The sequence below is a fragment of the Somniosus microcephalus genome, chromosome 25, assembly GCF_052327205.1.
Source record: "Somniosus microcephalus isolate GS21.2 chromosome 25, FLI_Smic_1.0, whole genome shotgun sequence".
In the NCBI taxonomy this organism is placed as follows: Eukaryota; Metazoa; Chordata; class Chondrichthyes; order Squaliformes; family Somniosidae; genus Somniosus; species Somniosus microcephalus.
Window position 1 is genome coordinate 10,630,570 of NC_141011.1, and position 20,292 is coordinate 10,650,861.

Consider the following 20,292-nt stretch of genomic DNA (forward strand, 5'->3'; position numbering starts at 1 on the left):
CTCCATTCACCGGCCCTATCGCCATATCCCTTGATGCCCTTACTAGTCAGAAATATATCGACTTCTGTTTTGAATATACCCAATGACTGAGCCTCCACAGCCCTCTGGGGTAGAGAATTCCAAAGATTCACCACCCTCTGTGTGAAGAAATGTCTTCTCATCTCAGTCCTGAATGGCCTACCCTTTATCTTGGTTCTAGACTCCCCAGCCAAGGGAAACATTCTCCCAGCATCCATCCTATCAAGCCCTGTAATAATTTTGTATGCTTCAATATGAAATCCTCTCATTCTTCTGAATTCAAGAGAATACAGGCCTAGTTTACGCAATCTCTTCTCATACGACATTCCCGCCATCCCAGGAATCAATCTCGTGAACCTTCATTGCCATAGCGGGAGTGCAAGTATATCCTTCCTTAGGTAAGGAGACCAAAACAGTACTCCAGGTGTGGTCTCACCAAGGCCCTATATAATTGGAATAAGACTTCTTTACTCCTGCACTCAAACCCTCTTGTAATGAAGGCCAGTATACCATTTGCCTTCCTAATGGCTTGCTGCACCTGCACATTCACTTTCAGTGACTCATGTACAAGGACACCCAGGTTCCTTTGAGCATCTGCATTCCCCAATCTTTCACCATTTAGGAAATACTCTGCCTTTCTGTTTTTTCTACCAAAGTGGAAAACTTCATATTTATCCACATTATATTCCATCTGCCATGTTCTCGCCCACTCACCGAGTCTGTCGAGATCCCCTTGAAGCCTCTTCACATCCTCTTCACAACTGACACTGTCACCTAGCTTTGTATCATCAGCAAATTTGGAAATGTTACATTTAGTCCCCTCATCCAAATCATTGATATAGATTGTGAATAGCTGGGGTCCAAGCACCAATCCTTGCGGTACCCCACTAGTCGCAGCCTGCCATTGTGAAAAAGACCCATTTATCCCTACTCTTTGTTTTCTCTCTGTTAACCAATTCTCAATCCATGCTAGTATATTACCCCCAATTCCATGTGCCCTAATTTTGTTCACCAACCTCTTGTGTGGAACCTTATCGAAGGCCTCCTGAAAATCCAGATACACCACATCTACCAGTTCCCCTTTGTCTACTCCACTAGTTACATCCTCAAAGAACTCCAATAGGTTTGTCAAACAGGATTTCCTTTTCATAAATCCATGTTGACTCTGTCCAATCTTACTATTAAGTTCTAGGATTTTGGCCCAGCGACGATAAAGGAACGGCGATATATTTCCAAGTCAAGATGGTGTGTGACTTGGAGGGGAACTTGGAGGTAGTGGTGTTCCCAAACACCTGCTGCCCTTGTCCATCTAGGCGGTAGAGGTTGTGGGTTTGGAACGTGCTGTCGAAGGGGGAGTCAGTGGAAGGATTTAAACACGACGATGAGAATTTTAAATCTGGTGAACTGAGAGCCAATGAGGATCAGCGAGGATGGGGTGAGCGGGGTTTAGTGTGGGATAAAATATAGGCCCAGAGTTTTGGATGAGCTGGTTTATGGAGGATGGGTGGCCAGCTAGGAGAACAGATCTGACATTTGGCAGTTTCTCTGCACAACAGGTTCACATGGGCGGACACAGTATCAACAGCAACAACAACATTTATAGCACCTTTAACATAGTAAAATGTCCCAAGGCGTTTCACACAAGCGTAATCAAATAAAAGTTGGCACGAGCCAAAGGAGGAGATATTAGGGCAGGTGACCAAAAGCTTGGTCAAAGAGGTAGGTTTTAAGGAGCGTCTTAAAGAAGAGGCGGAGAGGTTTAGGGAGGGAATTCCAGAGCTTAGGGCCCAGACAGCTGATGGCACGGCCGCCAGTGATGGGGCGAAGGAAGTGGGGGTGAACACTTCCTGGGACAGAATTAAAGGAACGCAGAGTTCTCGGAGGGTTGTAGGGCTGGAGGAGGTTACAGAGATAGGGCGGGGTGAAGCCATGGAGGGCTTTCCACACGAGGATGAGAATTGTAAAATTGAGGCTTTTGGGGACTGGGAGCCAATGTAGGTCAGCGAGCAAAGGGCTGAAGGGTGAACGGGATTTGGTGCGAGTTAGGACACAAACTCCAAACCAAATCCAAAATCCTAATTGGGCGATTGAAATAAATCCCAATGTGTCTGATTGCATTCAGTGTTGTTTGGTTTTAAAACCTTGTGTGTTTGGACACAGCAGGACTAATCAAGTTAGCGTTTAGTGTGTTTAAAAGAAAAATTGTTTTAGCTCAATAGCAAAATGGCAAAAGGAGAAACAGTGAGGTAGAGAGAGCAAGGGGAATCAGATTTGACCAAAACAAGATGGTGGGAGCAAAATGAAGAGTTGGAGGCGAGAGAGAAATGTGGATAGAGAGAGAGAGACAGAAGAACATGAGAGAGGAAAAAGACAGCTGTACAAATGGGGTCAAAGGTTACCCAGCGCTATGGGTGAGTATACTCGTTAATGAATTCCACTTTAATCACTCACTAACTACAGGCAGTAGGGTATAAATATCAGTGGTTCAATTAAACAGGTTCTCTCAAGCTTACAAAGTTGTTTATCAGAATGAATTAAAAGCTGACCTTGCCCCTTTTCGTATTTTTCCACTCCTCCACCAGGTTCTTTCCATCGAGCCGGGTACCATTGGCTTTCCAGTCATTTGGATATTCAGTATCAGGAGTGTCCCTCGGGAACATGTACTTCCTGCCTCCGCCCATAATCACCTGACACAGGAAATAGGAACCACTTGAAAGCACGTTACACATGTGTTGCACAAACACACACACACTCGCACAAATGCACACACGTGCAAACACACACAAACAAACACACACAAACGCAAACACACACACACACAACACGCTAACTCACCAACTGGAAATTCAATGCTGGATTAAGGGTTCTGTAAGTTTTTCAGTCTGTTACAACATGAGGGAATGATCTCGAGTTCCCTGCCAAGTCTACATATTTCAGAAAAATTCACACGCACAGATCAGATAAAGAAGAATTATTTAGCCACCGTTCAAAAGCTTTAATTCTCCAGCTAATTTGTGACGCTAGTCTGGGGACCGTGGAGATGAATGAAGCTTTTCGATGTATGAGATCCTGGGCATGTCCTCCACAGAACCTCTCTGTCACTAAATCACCGAAGTATCTCACCAATACAGCAAAGATGTGAATTTAATCATCTCTTGCAGTTTGGGGGAGGGTTTAAACTAAAATGGCAGGGGGTTGGGAACCTGAGCAGGGAGACAGAGGAAAGGGAAACAAGGATAGAAGCAAAAGACAGGAAGGAGAAAAGCAAAGGTGGCAGTCAGAGAAATCAAGGGTTTAAATCAAACATGGCCACAGTAAATAATAATTCTAAGAGTGTTAAAAAAACAAGCCTGAAGGCTTTGTGTCTTAATGCGAGGAGCATTCGTAATAAGGTGGACGAATTAGCTGCGCAAATAGAGGTAAACGGATGATATTATTGGGATTACGGAAACATGGCTCCAGGGTGACCAAGGCTGTGAACTCAACATCCAGGGGTATTCAATATTCAGGAAAGACAGGCAAAAGGGAAAAGGAGGTGGGGTAGCATTGCTGGTTAAAGAGGGGATTAACACAATTGTAAGGAAGAATATTAGCTCTGATGATGTGGAACCTGTATGGATAGAACTGAGAAATAACAAGGGGCAGAAAACGTTAGTGGGAGTGGTATACAGACCCCTAAACAGTAATGCGGAGGTTGGGGATGGCATTAAACGGGAAATTAGAGACGCATGCAATAAGGGCACAGTAGTTATCATGGGTGACTTTAATCTACATATAGATTGGGCTAACCAAATTAGTAACAATACTGTGGAGGAGGAATTCCTGGAGTGTATACGGGATGGTTTCCTGGACCAATATGTCGAGGAACCAACTAGAGACCAGGCCATCTTAGACTGGGTATTTTGTAATGAGAAAGGATTAATTAGCAATCTTGTTGTGCGAGGCCCCTTGGGGCGGAGCGATCGTAATATGATAGAATTCAAGATGGCGAGTGAAGTAGTTGACTCAGAGACTAGGGTCCTGAAGTTAAATAAAGGAAACTACGATGGTATGAGGCGCGAGTTGGGTAGGATTGATTGGGGAATGTTACTCAAAGGGTTGACGGTGGATAGGCAATGGCAAACATTCAAAGATCACATGGATGAACTACAGAATTTGTTCATCCCAGTTTGGCATAAAAATAAAACAAAAAAGGCGACTCAACCATGGCTAACAAGGGAAATTAGGGATAGCATAAGATCCAAGGAGAAGACATATAAATTGGCCAGAAAAAGCAGTAAACCTGAGGATTGGGAGCAGTTTAGGATTCAGCAAAGGAGGACAAAGGGATTAATTAAGAGGGGGAAAATAGAGTATGAGAGTAAGCTTGCATGGAACATAAAAACTGACTGTAAAATCTTTCATAGATATGTGTGAAGAGAAAAAGATTGGTGAAGTCAAGCGTAGGTCCCTTGCAGTCAGAATCAAGGGAATTTATAATGGGGAACAAAGAAATGGCAGACCAATTTAATACTTACTTTTGTTCTGTCTTCACAAAGGAGGACACAAATAACCTCCCAGAGATGTCAGAGAACATAGGGTCTAATGAGAGGGAGGAACTGAATGAAATCAGTATTTGTAGGGAAATGGTGTTTGGGAAATTGACGGGATTGAAGGCCGATAAATCCCCAGGGTCTGATAATCTACATCCTAGGGTACTTAAGGAAGTGGCCCTAGAAATAGTAGATGCATTGCTGGTCGTCTTCCAAAATTCTATAGACTCTGGAACAGTTCTCATGGACTGGAGGGTAGCTAATGTTACCCCACTGTTCAAAAAAGGTGGTAGAGTGAAAACGAGGAATTACAGACCGGGAAGCCTGACATCGGTAGTGGGGAAAATGCTAGAGTCCATTATAAAAGATGTAATAGCAAAGCACTTGGAAAACAGTGACAGGATCGGACAAAGTCAACATGGATTTACAAAAGGTAAATCGTGCTTGACTAATCTACTGGAATTTTTTGAGGATGTAACTGGTAGAATAGATAAGGGAGAACCAGTGGATGTGGTGTATTTGGACTTTCAGGAGGCTTTCGATAAGGTCCCACATAAGAGACTAGCGTGTAAAGTTAAGGCACATGGGATTGAGGGCAGATAGAGAACTGGTTGGCAGACAGGAAGCAAAGAATTGGAATAAACGGGTCTTTTTCCGAGTGGCAGGCAGTGACTAGTGGGGTACCACAGAGATCGGTGCTAGGACCCCAGCTATTCACAATATATATTAATGATCTGGATGAGGGAACTAGATGTAATATCTCCAAGTTTGCAGATGACACAAAGCTGAGTGGGCGTGTGTGCTGTGAGGAGGATGCCGAGAAACTCCAGTATGATTTGGACAGGTTGGGTGATTGGGCAGATGCATGGCAGGTGCAGTATAATGTGGGTAAATGTGAGATTATCCACTTTGGTGGCAAAAACAGGAAGGCATATTATTATCTGAACGGCAATAGATTGGGAGACGGGGAAGTGCAATGAGACCTGGGTGTCCTTGTGCACCAGTTGCTGAAGGTAAGCATGCAGGTGCAGCAGGCGGTTAAGAAGGCAAATGGTATGTTGACCTTTGTAGCGAGAGGGTTTGAGTACAGGAACAAGGATGTCTTGCTGCAGTTGTACAGGGCCTTGGTGAGACCACACCTTGAGTATTGTGTACATTTTGGTCGCCTTATCTGAGGAAGGATGTTCTTGCCATGGAGGGAGTGCAGCGAAGATTCACCAGACTGATACCTGGGATGGCAGGAATGATGTATGAAGAGAGATTGGGTCGATTGGGCTTATACTCGCTGGAGTTTAGAAGAATGAGAGAGGATCTCTTTGAAACTTATAAAATTCTAACAGGACTAGACAGACTAGATGCTGGAAGGATGTTCCCGATGGCAGGGGAGTCCAGAACCAGGGGTCACAGTCTAAAGATAAGGGGTAAGCCATTTAGGACAGAGATGAGGAGGAATTTCTTCACCCAGAGAGTGGTGAACCTGTGGAATTCTCTACCACAGAAGGCAGTTGAGGCCAATTCATTAAATATATTCAAGAAGGAGTTAAATATATTTCTTAAGGCTAAAGGGATCAAGGGATATGGGGAGAAGGCAGGGACAGGGTACTGAGTGTGGATGATCAGCCATGATCTCATTGATTGGCGGAGCAGGCTCAAGGGGCTGAATGGCCTACTCCTGCTCCTATCTTCTATGTTTCTATGTTTCTATGTATCCAGGTGACCTTTTGGACATCGGTAAAGTGCGGTATAAAGGCAGTTTCTCTGTAAACGATATTGAATTCTGTCTGCATGATAAAACAGCTTTTAATAAGTGACTGAAAGAAATTCAATAAACTCCACCCTGAGCATTTTAGAATAGCAAGAGATGGTCCAAGATTTGCACTGTCACACTCTTCAAATTGAATGGGAAAATCTGCAATAATACACAAACTCCCTTTGTCCCAGAGATGTTCCCATTCGATTGAATCCTTCCCACATTTCCTTCATTTCCTTTGTGTGTGATTTTCTTTTCCTGTCAACTACTTCACCAATGGAGCGTGAATAAATAACACAAGCCCAGTGTGAGCTCCGTTAGACACACCACTTGAAAACCACAAATGGACCTCGCATTTTGTTGTAGACTGTTGAATGAGCTGGATAAACGGCACAGTGGGTGAATAAACGGCACAATGCGTGGATAAATGGCACAGTGCGTGGGTAACTGGCACAGTGCGTGGATAACTGGCACAGTGGGTGGATAAATGGCACAGTGTGTGGATAAATGGCACAGTGCGTGGATAACTGGTACAGTGCGCGGATAACTGGCACAGTGGGTGGATAAACGGCACAGTGCGTGGATAACTGGCACAGTGGGTGGATAACTGGCACAGTGGGTGGATAAACGGCACAGTGAGATGGATAAACGGCACAGTGAGATGGATAGACGCACAGTGGGTGGATAGACGGCACAGTGCATGGATAAACGGCACAGTGCGTGGATAAACGGCACAGTGCGTGGATAAACGGCACAGTGAGATGGAGCTGTAACCAGTCGTACCATCATGTAGTCCAATCAGGACAGTTCCCAGTCTTAAATTGAATCGACTGTGGAAGGGTGGGTTGACAATGAAGGGGGGCCACAGAGTTTAAGGGGGAGGGGATAAGGGAAGTCACCAATGGGCTAGCAGTGTGCTGGAATCTTTAAAAGAAAAGGTTCAGGAGCAGCCTCCTGGGGCCCCCTTAAGGACCACAGGTTAGGCTGCTCAGTATCACTGGTTGGAGCAAGCGTGGCAGGAACACACCACCCATTGACACACACGCTACCCGGGTCCCACCCACCACCCAGGGTCCCACGCACCACCCAGGGTCCCACGCACCACCCAGGGCCCATGCACCACCCAGGGCCCATGCACCACCCAGGGTCCCATGCACCACCCAGGGTCCCATGCACCACCCAGGGTCCCACGCACCACCCAGGGTCCCACGCACCACCCAGGGTCCCACGCACCACCCAGGGCCCATGCACCACCCAGGGTCCCATGCACCACCCAGGGTCCCACCCACCACCCAGGGTCCCACCCACCACCCAGGGCCCACGCACCACCCAGGGTCCCACCCACCACCCAGGGTCCCACCCACCACCCAGGGTCCCACCCACCACCCAGGGTCCCTCCCACCACCCAGGGTCCCACCCACCACCCAGGGTCCCTCCCACCACCCAGGGTCCCACGCACCACCCAGGGTCCCACCCACCACCCAGGGTCCCACGCACCACCCAGGGTTCCACGCACCACCCAGGGTCCCACCCACCACCCAGGGTCCCACCTGTTGTGTATGTAACCGTTTACCTTTAAGGGAACTATAGAATGTAACCGTTCGCCTTTAAGAGCACTACTTTAGGGTGGCACTATCTATTGGCTCATGTATACTGTAATACCGATAGTGACCACACCAGTATATAAGGGTTGTGATACGTTAACTAGGGCAGAAATCGCCCAGACCTCTGAATAGTAAAGACCTGTTTTGTTTGTACTTCTAAAGTCTCTGAAGTTATTTACTGCACAACCTACAGACTTTACAGTGGCGACGAGTCCGATCGTACCCTGCGGCAAGACTAACCAGTAGCAGAGAGCTTCAAAAAGAAAACACGAGGCTCCGTCTACTAAAAGTATAGTACTTACTGGAAGCTGGAAGATTAACAGCAAAGCTGCGGCAGCAACAGGCACAGATTACCCTGCTACCACATCTTGAGCAAGCCAATCAGCCTAAAACAAGGCGGCCGAAGAGACTGTGAGTAGTTAAAACAAATAAATTTTTTAAAAAACGGGGTAGAAGTATTTGGAGGAGAAGGGCAAAGGATTCGGGTCCAACGGCGTCGGGTGACAGCCGGACCGCGGGCAATGTGAGAAGCCGTGCAGCAACCGCTGCCACGAAGCGCTGAGCCTGCGAGTAGGCGCGGGAGTGTCAGAGCCGAGAGCCGCACGAGCGGGGGAGCCAGAGCCGAGCGGGAGGCGTTGCAAGCCAGCGATCGCATCTCCAGATAAGGGCCGAGAGCCGCGAGAGCGATCGGATCTACAGATAAGGGCCGGCAGCCGCTTCGCGATCCAGCGATCGCATTATAGATAAGGGCCGCACTCGGGCTGACAGACGGCGTCGGGGGACCGGGTGAAGACCGCCAAGCGCGGGAAAACCGCCATTGAAGTGGGCGGGGAGAGCGAGAAGCGCGGGAAAGCTGCCATTTTTCGGGGAAAACCGCTGAAGAAGAAGGAAGAAGCGGGAAACCGCCATCTTGGAAATTATTAAGAATTTCAGAAAAGTAATAAGATTTTTCAGAAAGGCTGGTGTGTTCTCAAGAAGAGAGAAGAAAATTAATAATAAGTAAAGTAATACTTGTACTGTTCTCAAAAAGAGAAGAAGATGCCTAAGCGAGGAAATATTAATGACTTTAATGCAGAAATAGAAGACTGGGCCACGTATGTGGAACGCATAGAAATATATTGCGTAGCCAACGAAATTGAGGATGACAACAAGGCAATAACTTTGTTAAATTCGATGGGAGCAAAAACATACGGGCTTTTGAAACATCTAATAGCACCAGTTAAACCAGTGGACCAGACCTTCGAAGAGATCGTAACAGTGTTGAAGGATCACTTGAACCCCACACCGTTGATGCTGGCTGAACGATTTAAATTTTACGCCAGAACCCAGAGGCAAGATGAAAGCAATGCGGAATACTTAGTCGAACTGCGTAAGCTAGCGAAATACTGCCAGTTTGGAGGGAATTTGACAGAGGCGCTGCGGGACAAGTTCGTATGCGGCTTGGCCAAAGAAGGAACGCAGAAGCGACTTCTGGAGGAAAACGACCTCACACTGGACAGGGCTGTCCTCATAGCTTCATCGCACGAAGCCGCAGTGAAAGGAACGGCGGAAATGCAGCTAAAGGCGGCGGCACTCGGGGTGGACCAAATGACTGCAAGCATTTCCAAATGCTACCGTTGTGGAAAGACAACGCACGACCAGAATCAGTGCTGGTTTAAGAATCAAGAGTGCAAGAAATGTGGCAAACTGGGTCACATCGCGAAGGTATGCAGGTCCAGAAAGAAGACCAACAAACAAAGGAAGCCACCACCACAAGAAAAGTACAACAAGGTGCATCAGGTGGCTGAAAAGAGTTCAGACGAACAAAATTCAGACTCAGACCCAAACAGCCAGGAGTTGGATAGTCTGAGAATCCACAATGTGGGTAAAGTAACTGATCTACAGACGATCTGGGTCACACTAAAAATAGCTGGAGTCCAAGTACGAATGGAGCTGGACACGGGATCAGCTGTATCAGTCATCAACCAAAAGGACTACCACCGACTATTCTCTCACATACCCTTAAGAAATACCAAGTTCGTATTACAGACATACACGGGGCATCGCGTATACCCCATGGGGAAAATAAGAGTCAAGGTGAGAGATAGGGGTAAAGTACACCCAAGAATGAATTTGTACGTACTACCTGAGGGAGGACCACCACTTCTAGGACGGGAGTGGATCAAGAAAATAGACATGGAATGGCACTACCGACAAGCAATGACGAGTGAGGACTCGGTGCAGACAAGCAGCTCAGACTCTGAGCCGGAAGACGATAAGTCCAGCTTATGTATGAAAAACAAGGTTAACATTAACTCACAGACTAAGGTTGGAAAATCGATGGCGTGCATAAAGACAGAGAATTCTGAGTCTGTTCAAGCTACAGACATATGCATTACGGAGGAACACCGGGCTCGAACTCAACGCTATTTCAAAGTACAACAACAATTAGAACAATTAAGTTACCGCCTCGTACAAGAGATGAAAACAATGAAAAAGTTCTATGACACCGAATGGGAGAGTCTGGAAAGACAACAGAACCTACTGGCTCAAGCAGAGAGCGACCATAGAGCCATCGTGACCAATTACCGATCACATCTCCCTGATGATGTTCAGGGGTTAGAATATTTGCATGATCTAGAGATACAGCAGAAGGGCAAATCACGCTGCACTGAGGATTTTGTTCTGCAATTAGAGACGGAGCTAGTGCAGGCAAAGTTAAGAGAAGTTGAATCACAGGGTGCTCTTAAGGAGATGCAGAAACAAATCTTGGACATGGAAAAGAGAAACGCTTCTTTACCTGATGAGAATAATGTGGCCATGTTGCAAGAGGAGCTTATAGGGGCGAAACTGAAAGAAGCTAAGCAAAGGATGTTGGAACTTGAAACGCAGAACCAAATCAGCGGTAATCAGCTATGTCAAGCAGAGAAGGAGTGCCAGGGTCTACATGAGAAGGTGCAATATCTCTCAGCCCAAAATAAGGGACTACTCACTCAGTTAAATGAAAGTAAACGGGAAATGGCTGAGATGGACTGCAAGAATAAAGAAGAGTTGATGGCAGTGAGACTTCGAGAGGCAGATAGCATAGCAGCCTTGGCTGAACTCCAACAGGAAATTGCGAAAGAAACAAATGAAGAGGAATCTTCAGGAAGCCAGGATTTTATTCCAGTTCTTCTCTACGACTCCTTACAAGCAGAGTGCGAGAAGTTGAAAAAACAGTATGAACAGGCCCAGACTACAATTCTGGAGGGGGTTAACTCAGCAACCTCCGAAAAGCTAGTTTCGTTGGAAGTATATGAGCAACTAAAGGTTGAACATGAGCAAGAAGTCCAAAGGCTGCAGGAAATTCTTGAGGAGCTCAGGGGCAAGACAGACTCATCGGTAGAAGTTCCATACATAGATGAGGATGTAGAGGTGAAAGACATGGCAGAACTCATAAAAATATGGAAGGAAGCCCAAGACAAATATGAGGCGGCAATTACCGAGGTTGACCGACTTGAAGAACAGTTTCAACTGGGAATGGGCCCTGAACATGAGCTAGAGAGCATCGAGGCGCAACTTCTCCAAGCACTGGAAGCCAAAGTACAAGAGGAAGAGAAGATGAAAGCATTGGAGAAAATGATGGATGAAATGGAGGAGTACGCTGAATTACGTCCAGGGGAACAGGAGAATGGGGAAACAGCTACTTCAGTAGAAGGATTAAATAGCCTGATAACGAAATCCCTGAAGGAAGGGAAAGGATTGAACGCACAAATGAGGCCAGGAGGGAAGGAAGGGCAGACATCCGAGGAAGAGCAGGATGAATATGATTGCTTGAAGAAGGGTTTTGACCTGTTGAGTGACACCGAATGTTATGAGGATGTGGTCTGCCCAAATTGTGATGGGAACTCCCAAAGTGCTGAAATCCTGAGGAAGCACTTAAGGTCTAAGGAACATAGAGAGTTGGTGGCGCTACAGATGGCAGCCGGGAAAAGAGCTCGGAGAGTTTCAAAAAGGCAGAAAAGAAAAAGAAGAAGCAGAAAATAATAACTGTTTAAAATATTATTACTTCTACTACCTCCGTCCGAACACTACGAAAGGTGCTAAATTTGTAAAAAAAATCCAGGGACATTATCAAGACAGCCAGTGGGTTGTATAAGTCCGCACTGCTGGTTCAACAGGACGAAAGTACAAGCTGTTAAAAACAAAGGCTTTGGAGGATGCTGTCTGGAACGAATTAATACCAGAGACTGAATTTATGAACTGTTCCCACAGAGACTGAACCTGTAAACTGATTCCACTGAGAGTATGTTTGTAAACTGTTATATGACGTTGACTCCATTGAGAGTATATCTGTAAATTGTTATATGACGATGACTCCATCGAGAGTATATCTGCAAACTGTTTATATAAAGTTGAAGATTGTATGTTTAACGGGATTCTGTAAGTAATAAGCTAGGAAGGGAGGAGTGTTGTGTATGTAACCGTTTACCTTTAAGGGAACTATAGAATGTAACCGTTCGCCTTTAAGAGCACTACTTTAGGGTGGCACTATCTATTGGCTCATGTATACTGTAATACCGATAGTGACCACACCAGTATATAAGGGTTGTGATACGTTAACTAGGGCAGAAATCGCCCAGACCTCTGAATAGTAAAGACCTGTTTTGTTTGTACTTCTAAAGTCTCTGAAGTTATTTACTGCACAACCTACAGACTTTACACCACCCACCACCCAGGGTCCCACCCACCACCCAGGGTCCCACCAACCACCCAGGGTCCCTCCCACCACCCAGGGTCCCACCCACCACCCAGGATCCCACCCACCACCCAGGGTCCCACCCACCACCCAGGTCCCTCCCACCACCCAGGGTCCCACCCACCACCCAGGACCCCACCCACAACCCAGGGTCCCACCCACCACCCAGGGTCCCACCCACCACCCAGGGTCCCACCCACCACCCAGGGTCCCACCCACCACCCAGGGTCCCACCCACCACCCAGGATCCCACGCACCACCCAGGATCCCACCCACCACCCAGGGTCCCACCCACCACCCAGGGTCCCTCCCACCACCCAGGGTCCCACCCACCACCCAGGGTCCCACGCAAATGCCGTCAGGGTCCCAGAAGCGGTACAGGACCCCGATTTAAATACTGGAGCGAGAATCCTGCCTGCTTAGGCTGAGTGAACTAGCCTCCCATTTCAAGGTCCACGCAAGAATCAAGTTGGGCAGAACCCGGGGAGCCAATGGGTGGGAGATTATTTTTATTTTTTTTCACCTGGCCGCTGCCCCGATTCCCAGCATGAATGGGACACGAAACCACCCCCAATATCTCAAAATGAGCGCCCCTCACAACACAATAAAACTCCAAGTATGGAGAGTCTCGTGTGAACCCACTCCCAAGTAGATTTCATGAGCATTTCCGATGCCAGTGAAACAACAATAAATATATTCACGGCAGCTAAACAGCGAATACACTTGGCAGCAACCCCCTTGCAGATGGCTTTAATAAACAACAGGTTTTTTGATCTCTCCACATTTTCAATTCTGCTAGATGAATCACGAGATCGTTCATACATCAAGAGTTTGGAAATTCAAAGCAGTTTAGTTCTGCCTTCGAGACACTATTTAGTGAGCGATCAGAGGGATAATTATTCTCTCTGTTCAACTGGACAAAGATGGGAGTATCACACAACCAACATCATCATTTTATGAGCTACCAGGCTTTCAATAACAAATGCAGTGCTGTCTGTATCACAAGCCATGGAGCCCCTGACACAAACTTACATTAAGGAGAGGGGGTTTAATGTGATTTTGCCACCATACAAGGGAGGGAATGCGGAAGAGGTACTTTGGATATAAAGTACTCCCCCTGTAAAGGTTATAGATTTCACTCAACGGGCATCAATTGGGCACACAAGGCGTACTAAGCCCCCGGCCCACCATAATCTTCACGCCCCAGCACGGTGGCATAGTGGTTAGCACTGTTGCCTCACAGCGCCAGGGACCTGGGTTCGAATCCGGCCTCGGGTGACTGTCTGTGTGGAGTTTGCACATTCTCCCCGTGTTTGCGTGGGTTTTCTCCGGGTGCTCCGGTTTCCTCCCACAGTCCAAAGATGTGCGGGTTAGGTTGATTGGCTATGATAAATTGACCCTTAGTGTTAGGGGGATTACATACGTGGGGTTACGGGGATAGGGTGGGATATGTGTTGGTGTAGGGGTTACGGGGATTGGGTGGGATATGTGTCGGTGCAGGCTCGATGGGCCGAAATGGCCTCTATCTGCACTGTGGGGGTTTCTGTGATTCTGTGATTCTGTGATATGCACGGCTCAGATACACTCCCAGCACAGGCCCAAACCCTTCCCTGGGCACTGCACTGGAAAGCAGGCAAGAAACATTGGACAGCTGCAGGCCCAAGAGGCAAGAGCCTACTGCGTTAAGGAGGCTGCTGAATAGCAGCATGCAAGGCCCAAATAACGCCCCGGGGAAAAGAGGGAGAGGAAATTACTTGCAAAATCATTTCAGCTGCTTGCTCTTCAAGCTTCAGGCTGCTCGCCAGTCCAGGAACATGCCGCAGCACCAAGTTTCCTTGGGCGCCCTTCAGTCTAAGGATCAGGGGAGTGAGGCGGCAGGCTGCAAATGTCCCGTCGGCCCTCGTTTCCATGGTTATGCTGGGCCTGCATCTAATCCAGGTGCAGGCCCAGTCCTGCCCATCGGGAGGGCCCCAAGAAAGGCCAGGTAGTGGAGATGGGGAAAAGGCCTGATAATGTGTGTTTCCCAAGGATGACATAGAGGTTTAGGGAGAGGATTCCAGATAATCAGACACACACACACACAAAAACACAACTCCCCCCAAACCCAGCACAGAGACCGTGTGAAATTAATTTGACTTTATAAGCTGGATGACCTGATTGAAACAACAAATCAGAAACAGAAGCAAGAATGGATTAGAGACAGCCATTAAAACAGGCAGTGGGAACAAAATGTAAAAACGCTTGCACGCTATCAGTTATTCACACTAGTCAAAATCCTCTTTAAAAAAAATAGGCTGACACTTTTATACTTAGTTGGAAAGGTCTCAGCCACAGCAAGCCCAAGTGTTTAATTGCTTAAACTAATGCTCGACACTAACCTGGAGATAAGAACTGGCACAAGAACACCTGATCGGGGCAGAGGTAAGCAACTGGAATACTGCACAGTGGTGCCAGGATTCCAATCTGTAGTGATAAGCATTTTCAGTCGGAGCTGAGAGAGGGAGAGTGTGGGGCAGGCAGTAAGAGAGAGTGTGGGACATAGAGTAATAGAGAGAGAGTGTGGGACACAGAGTAATAGAGAGAGAGTGTGGGACATAGAGTAATAGAGAGAGAGTGTGGGACACAGAGTAATAGAGAGAGAGTGTGGGACACAGAGTAATAGAGAGAGAGTGTGGGACATAGAGTAATAGAGAGAGAGTGTGGGACATAGAGTAATAGAGAGAGAGTGTGGGACACAGAGTAATAGAGAGAGAGTGTGGGACACAGAGTAATAGAGAGAGAGTGGGACATAGAGTAATAGAGAGAGAGTGTGGGACATAGAGTAATAGAGAGAGAGTGGGACATAGAGTAATAGAGAGAGAGTGTGGGACATAGAGTAATAGAGAGAGAGTGGGACATAGAGTAATAGAGAGAGTGTGGGACATAGAGTAATAGAGAGAGAGTGTGGGACACAGAGTAATAGAGAGAGAGTGTGGGACATAGAGTAATAGAGAGAGAGTGTGGGACATAGAGTAATAGAGAGACAGTGTGGGACATAGAGTAATAGAGAGAGAGTGTGGGACATAGAGTAATAGAGAGAGAGTGTGGGACATAGAGTAATAGAGAGAGAGTGTGGGACACAGAGTAATAGAGAGAGAGTGTGGGACATAGAGTAATAGAGAGAGTGTGGGACATAGAGTAATAGAGAGAGAGTGTGGGACATAGAGTAATAGAGAGAGAGTGTGGGACACAGAGTAATAGAGAGAGAGTGTGGGACACAGAGTAATAGAGAGAGAGTGTGGGACATAGAGTAATAGAGAGAGTGTGGGACATAGAGTAATAGAGAGAGTGTGGGACATAGAGTAATAGAGAGAGAGTGTGGGACATAGAGTAATAGAGAGAGAGTGTGGGACACAGAGTAATAGAGAGAGAGTGTGGGACATAGAGTAATAGAGAGAGTGTGGGACACAGAGTAATAGAGAGAGAGTGTGGGACACAGAGTAATAGAGAGAGAGTGTGGGACACAGAGTAATAGAGAGAGAGTGTGGGACATAGAGTAATAGAGAGAGTGTGGGACATAGAGTAATAGAGAGAGAGTGTGGGACACAGAGTAATAGAGAGAGAGTGTGGGACATAGAGTAATAGAGAGAGTGTGGGACATAGAGTAATAGAGAGAGTGTGGGACACAGAGTAATAGAGAGAGAGTGTGGGACACAGAGTAATAGAGAGAGAGTGTGGGACACAGAGTAATAGAGAGTGTGGGACACAGAGTAATAGAGAGAGAGTATGGGACAGGCTGTAATAGGGAGAGAGTGTGAGACAGGCAGTAATAGGGAGAGAGCGTGGCACAGAGAGTAATAGGGAGAGAGTGCGAGACAGGCAGTAATAGGGAGAAAGTGTGGGACAGAGAGTAATAGGGAGAGAGTGTGGGACAGACAGTAATAGGGAGAGAGTGTGGGACAGACAGTAATAGGGAGAGAGTGTGGGACAGAGAGTAATAAGGGAGTGTGGGACAGGCAGTAATAGGGAGGGAGTGTGGGGCAGAGAGTAGAGTAATAAGGGAGCGCTAAAGGGAGCAAAAAAATTAGGAAGAAATGGGAGTCAAGTCAGTAGTGCCTGGACCGTCCAGGGTTCTGGTCGATGTGACTGCAGCATTCAGCCTGGATACAAGTCCAGCTACTCTACAGCAGTGTGCCCACACTTTCTGGGCACCCCTTTAATCAGAATACCAGCTCCACAGCAATGTTTAAAAGGAGTTCAGTTACCTCAATGCCAGGAATGTTATGAATGAGCTGCTGAGCAATGTCTTTACAGCCCTGTTCCAGTGCCTCGATTGGCATGTCGGAGTCTGCGTACCAGTCCCTGTTCACAGAATGTGCGTAGGAAGCGCTGGGCGTGGCGTGTTGTACCCGCGTTGTGGTTACGATACCCGTGGATTTACCTGCGGAGAAAAATAAAACAGAAAGGGAGATGAGCACCTGCTGAAAAGCAGCCTTTAAATGATCTCTGCGCTTCTTCAATTCTGGCCTCTTGCACATCCCCGATTTTCATCGCCCCACCATTGCCGGCCATGGCTTCAGCTGCCAGGGCCCTAAATGCTGGAATCCCCTCCCCAAATCTCTTTGCCTCGCTACCTCCCTCTCCTCCATTAAGTCACGCCTTAAAACCGACCTCTTTGACCAAGCTTTTGGTCGCCTGTCCTAATAGCTCAAGTGCCGCGATGTTAAATTTTGTTTGATAACGCTCCTGTGAAGCCTCTTGGGACGTTTTACTTTGTTAAAGGCGCTATATGAATGCAGGATGTTGTTGTTGTAGTAATTGCTTCCTTAAAGACGATGTGTACTTTACTGAATGGTCGCAACATCCCAATCGCTGGGAGAGACATACCTTTCCGATTGAGGAGGCCAGAGTGAGGGGGCCAAGGCGCTTAGCCTCGGAATCTACCATGGTTGGAAAGAGTAAAAGTAAAATTAAATCAGGATGCTAAACTCAAGTATCGAAAGCTAAAAGATTGCAAGAGGATGGTAGGACTGAGGGGAGCAAAGAATTCCACAGCTTGGATGTCCCGAGAACAAATCGGCCAGAGCTCTGAGCCTTGACAAAGGTAGTGAGGAGGAAGGGTAAGGAATGATGTATCTGGATCTTCGAAGAAATATTGCAAGATTTCTATACACATATAAAAACATACACTAAATACGAACAAAGGAAAGAACTTTTATATCTCGCCTTTCACGGCCTCAGGATGTCCCAAAGCGTTTTACAGCCAATGAAGTACTTTTGAAGTGGAGTCACTGTTGTAATGTAGGAAACGTGGCAGCCAATTTGCGCACAGCAAGCTCCCACAAACAGCCATGCGATAATGACCTGATAACCTGGGGCTTTTTTTTTTTAAGTGACGTTGGTTGAGGAATGGATATTGGCCAGAACTGGTACCGGGGGAGAACTCCTCTGCTCTTCCTCGAACAGTGGCCATGGGATCTTTTACGTCCACCTGAGAGAGCAGACTGGGCCTCGGTAAAAATGGCAGAAAACCATGTAAATGAAAGAGTCAGAGTTATACAGCACAGAAAGAGGCCCTTCAGCCCATCGTGTCCGCGCCGGCCATCAAGCCCTGTCTATTCTAATCCCATTTTCCAGCACTTGGTCCGTAGCCTTGTATGCTATGGCATTTCAAGTGCTCATCTAAATGCTTCTTGAATGTTGTGAGGGTTCCTGCCTCTAACATCCTTTCAGGCAGTGAGTTCCAGATTCCAACCACCCTCTGGGTGAAAAAGTTCTTCCTCAAATCCCCTCTAAACCTCCTGCCCCTTACCTTGGAACTATGCCCCCTGGTTATTGACCCCTCTACTAAGGGGAAAAGTTCCTTTCTATCTACCCTATCTATGCCCCTCATAATTTTGTACACCTCAATCAGGTCCCCCCTCAGCCTTCTCTGCTCTATGGAAAACAACCCCAGCCTGTCCAGTCTCTCTTCATAGCTGAAACGCTCCAGCCCAGGTAACATCCTGGTGAATCTCCTCTGCACCCTCTCCAATGCAATCACATCCTTCCTATAGTGTGGCGACCAGAACTGCACACAGTATTCCAGCTGTGGCCTAACTAAAGGGCAGCAGTATTTCTTGATCATGGAGGGCTGGGGGCTGGGGACTTGAGGCCGGGGACCGGGGAGCCGCCATTTCAAGTGCCTCTCAGCAGACATCTGCCCAGTACCGCACATGAAATCCTGAACACTGGCATCCTCCCTGTGCCAGCTGATGCAGGGTTGGTTGAGGGCACAGCTGTATCTGTGGCACTGAAATCTAAGTGGAACGTCTCCCAGCCAGTAGCCAGGGTCGGACTTCTGCTGCCAGACATGCAAAGTGTCTAGAGAGCTTGGGAGCCCTGAAATGGCAGGCCCCAAGGAGATGGAGAAAAACAGTTGTAAAAATATTTAGACATCTCCTATATAGCAGGAAGTGATTTAAGAGTTGTCTGTATAGTTTTCCTATTTGTGTTCAGTATATTTTGGACTGAATATATTTATTTTATTCGATATTGAATATAGTCAAGGCAATTTTATAACGAAATGACACAAGCCAACCATGTGGAGTTTTTATATTGCCAAGATCAGTGCTAATCCCCCTGAACACAGGCTTCATGCACTCGTCTGCAACTTATCCCCACGCTCCGAGCTCCAGGACACACCCTTTTTAGGTCTCCTGGCCACTGATCTCAGTGAGTCGTGCCAGTTTTACACATGGCTGCACTTGGAGAGTCTGGCAGCACCAATGGTAAAGTTTCTCCAATGTACACATTTGTCTCCTTATTGGAAAACCTCTTGCAATTAAATCAAAAACCTCCTCGACAAAGCAGACTGGGCCTGCCTGCTGCTGCCTCTAACCCAAGGTCTGGAGCCTCTAACCCAAGGCCTGGAGCCTCTAACCCGAGGCCTGCCTGCCTCTAACCCGGGGCCTGGAGCCTCTAACCCACGGCCTGGAGCCTCTAACCCACGGCCTGGAGCCTCTAACCCGGGGCCTGGAGCCTCTAACCCGGGGCCTGGAGCCTCTAACCCGGGGCCTGGAGCCTCTAACCCAAGGCCTGGAGCCTCTAACCCAAGGCCTGGAGCCTCTAACCCGGGGCCTGGAGCCTCTAACCCAAGGCCTGGAGCCTCTAACCCAAGGCCTGGAGCCTCTAACCCGAGGCCTGCCTGCCTCTAACCCGGGGCCTGGAGCCTCTAACCCACGGCCTGGAGCCTCTAACCCGGGGCCTGGAGCCTCTAACCCGGGGCCTGGAGCCTCTAACCCGGGGCCTGGAGCCTCTAACCCAAGGCCTGGAGCCTCTAACCCAAGGCCTGGAGCCTCTAACCCGGGGCCTGGAGCCTCTAACCCAAGGCCTGGAGCCTCTAACCCGGGGCCTGGAGCCTCTAACCCAAGGCCTGGAGCCTCTAACCCGGGGCCTGGAGCCTCTAACCCGGGGCCTGGAGCCTCTAACCCGGGGCCTGGAGCCTCTAACCCGGGGCCTGGAGCCTCTAACCCAAGGCCTGGAGCCTCTAACCCAAGGCCTGGAGCCTCTAACCCGGGGCCTGGAGCCGCTAACCCAAGGCCTGGAGCCTCTAACCCAAGGCCTGGAGCCTCTAACCCGAGGCCTGCCTGCCTCTAACCCGGGGCCTGGAGCCTCTAACCCAAGGCCTGGAGCCTCTAACCCGAGGCCTGC

The 20,292-nt window shown here is 47.9% G+C and overlaps 1 protein-coding gene across 2 annotated transcripts in view; it reads right to left on the reverse strand.

The window, feature by feature from the left end:
- LOC147100497 (alkaline phosphatase-like) overlaps positions 1 to 20,292 on the reverse strand; it is a 120,539-nt gene that overhangs the window by 24,236 nt on the left and 76,011 nt on the right. For both annotated transcript variants that reach the window (XM_085966795.1, XM_085966794.1), the window contains 2 exons: positions 16,866 to 17,041; positions 2,565 to 2,705 (listed from right to left, as the gene is read on the reverse strand). In XM_085966795.1, coding sequence (XP_085822921.1) covers positions 2,565 to 2,705; positions 16,866 to 17,041 — 317 coding nt within the window. The remainder of the gene's footprint in view (positions 1 to 2,564; positions 2,706 to 16,865; positions 17,042 to 20,292) is intronic.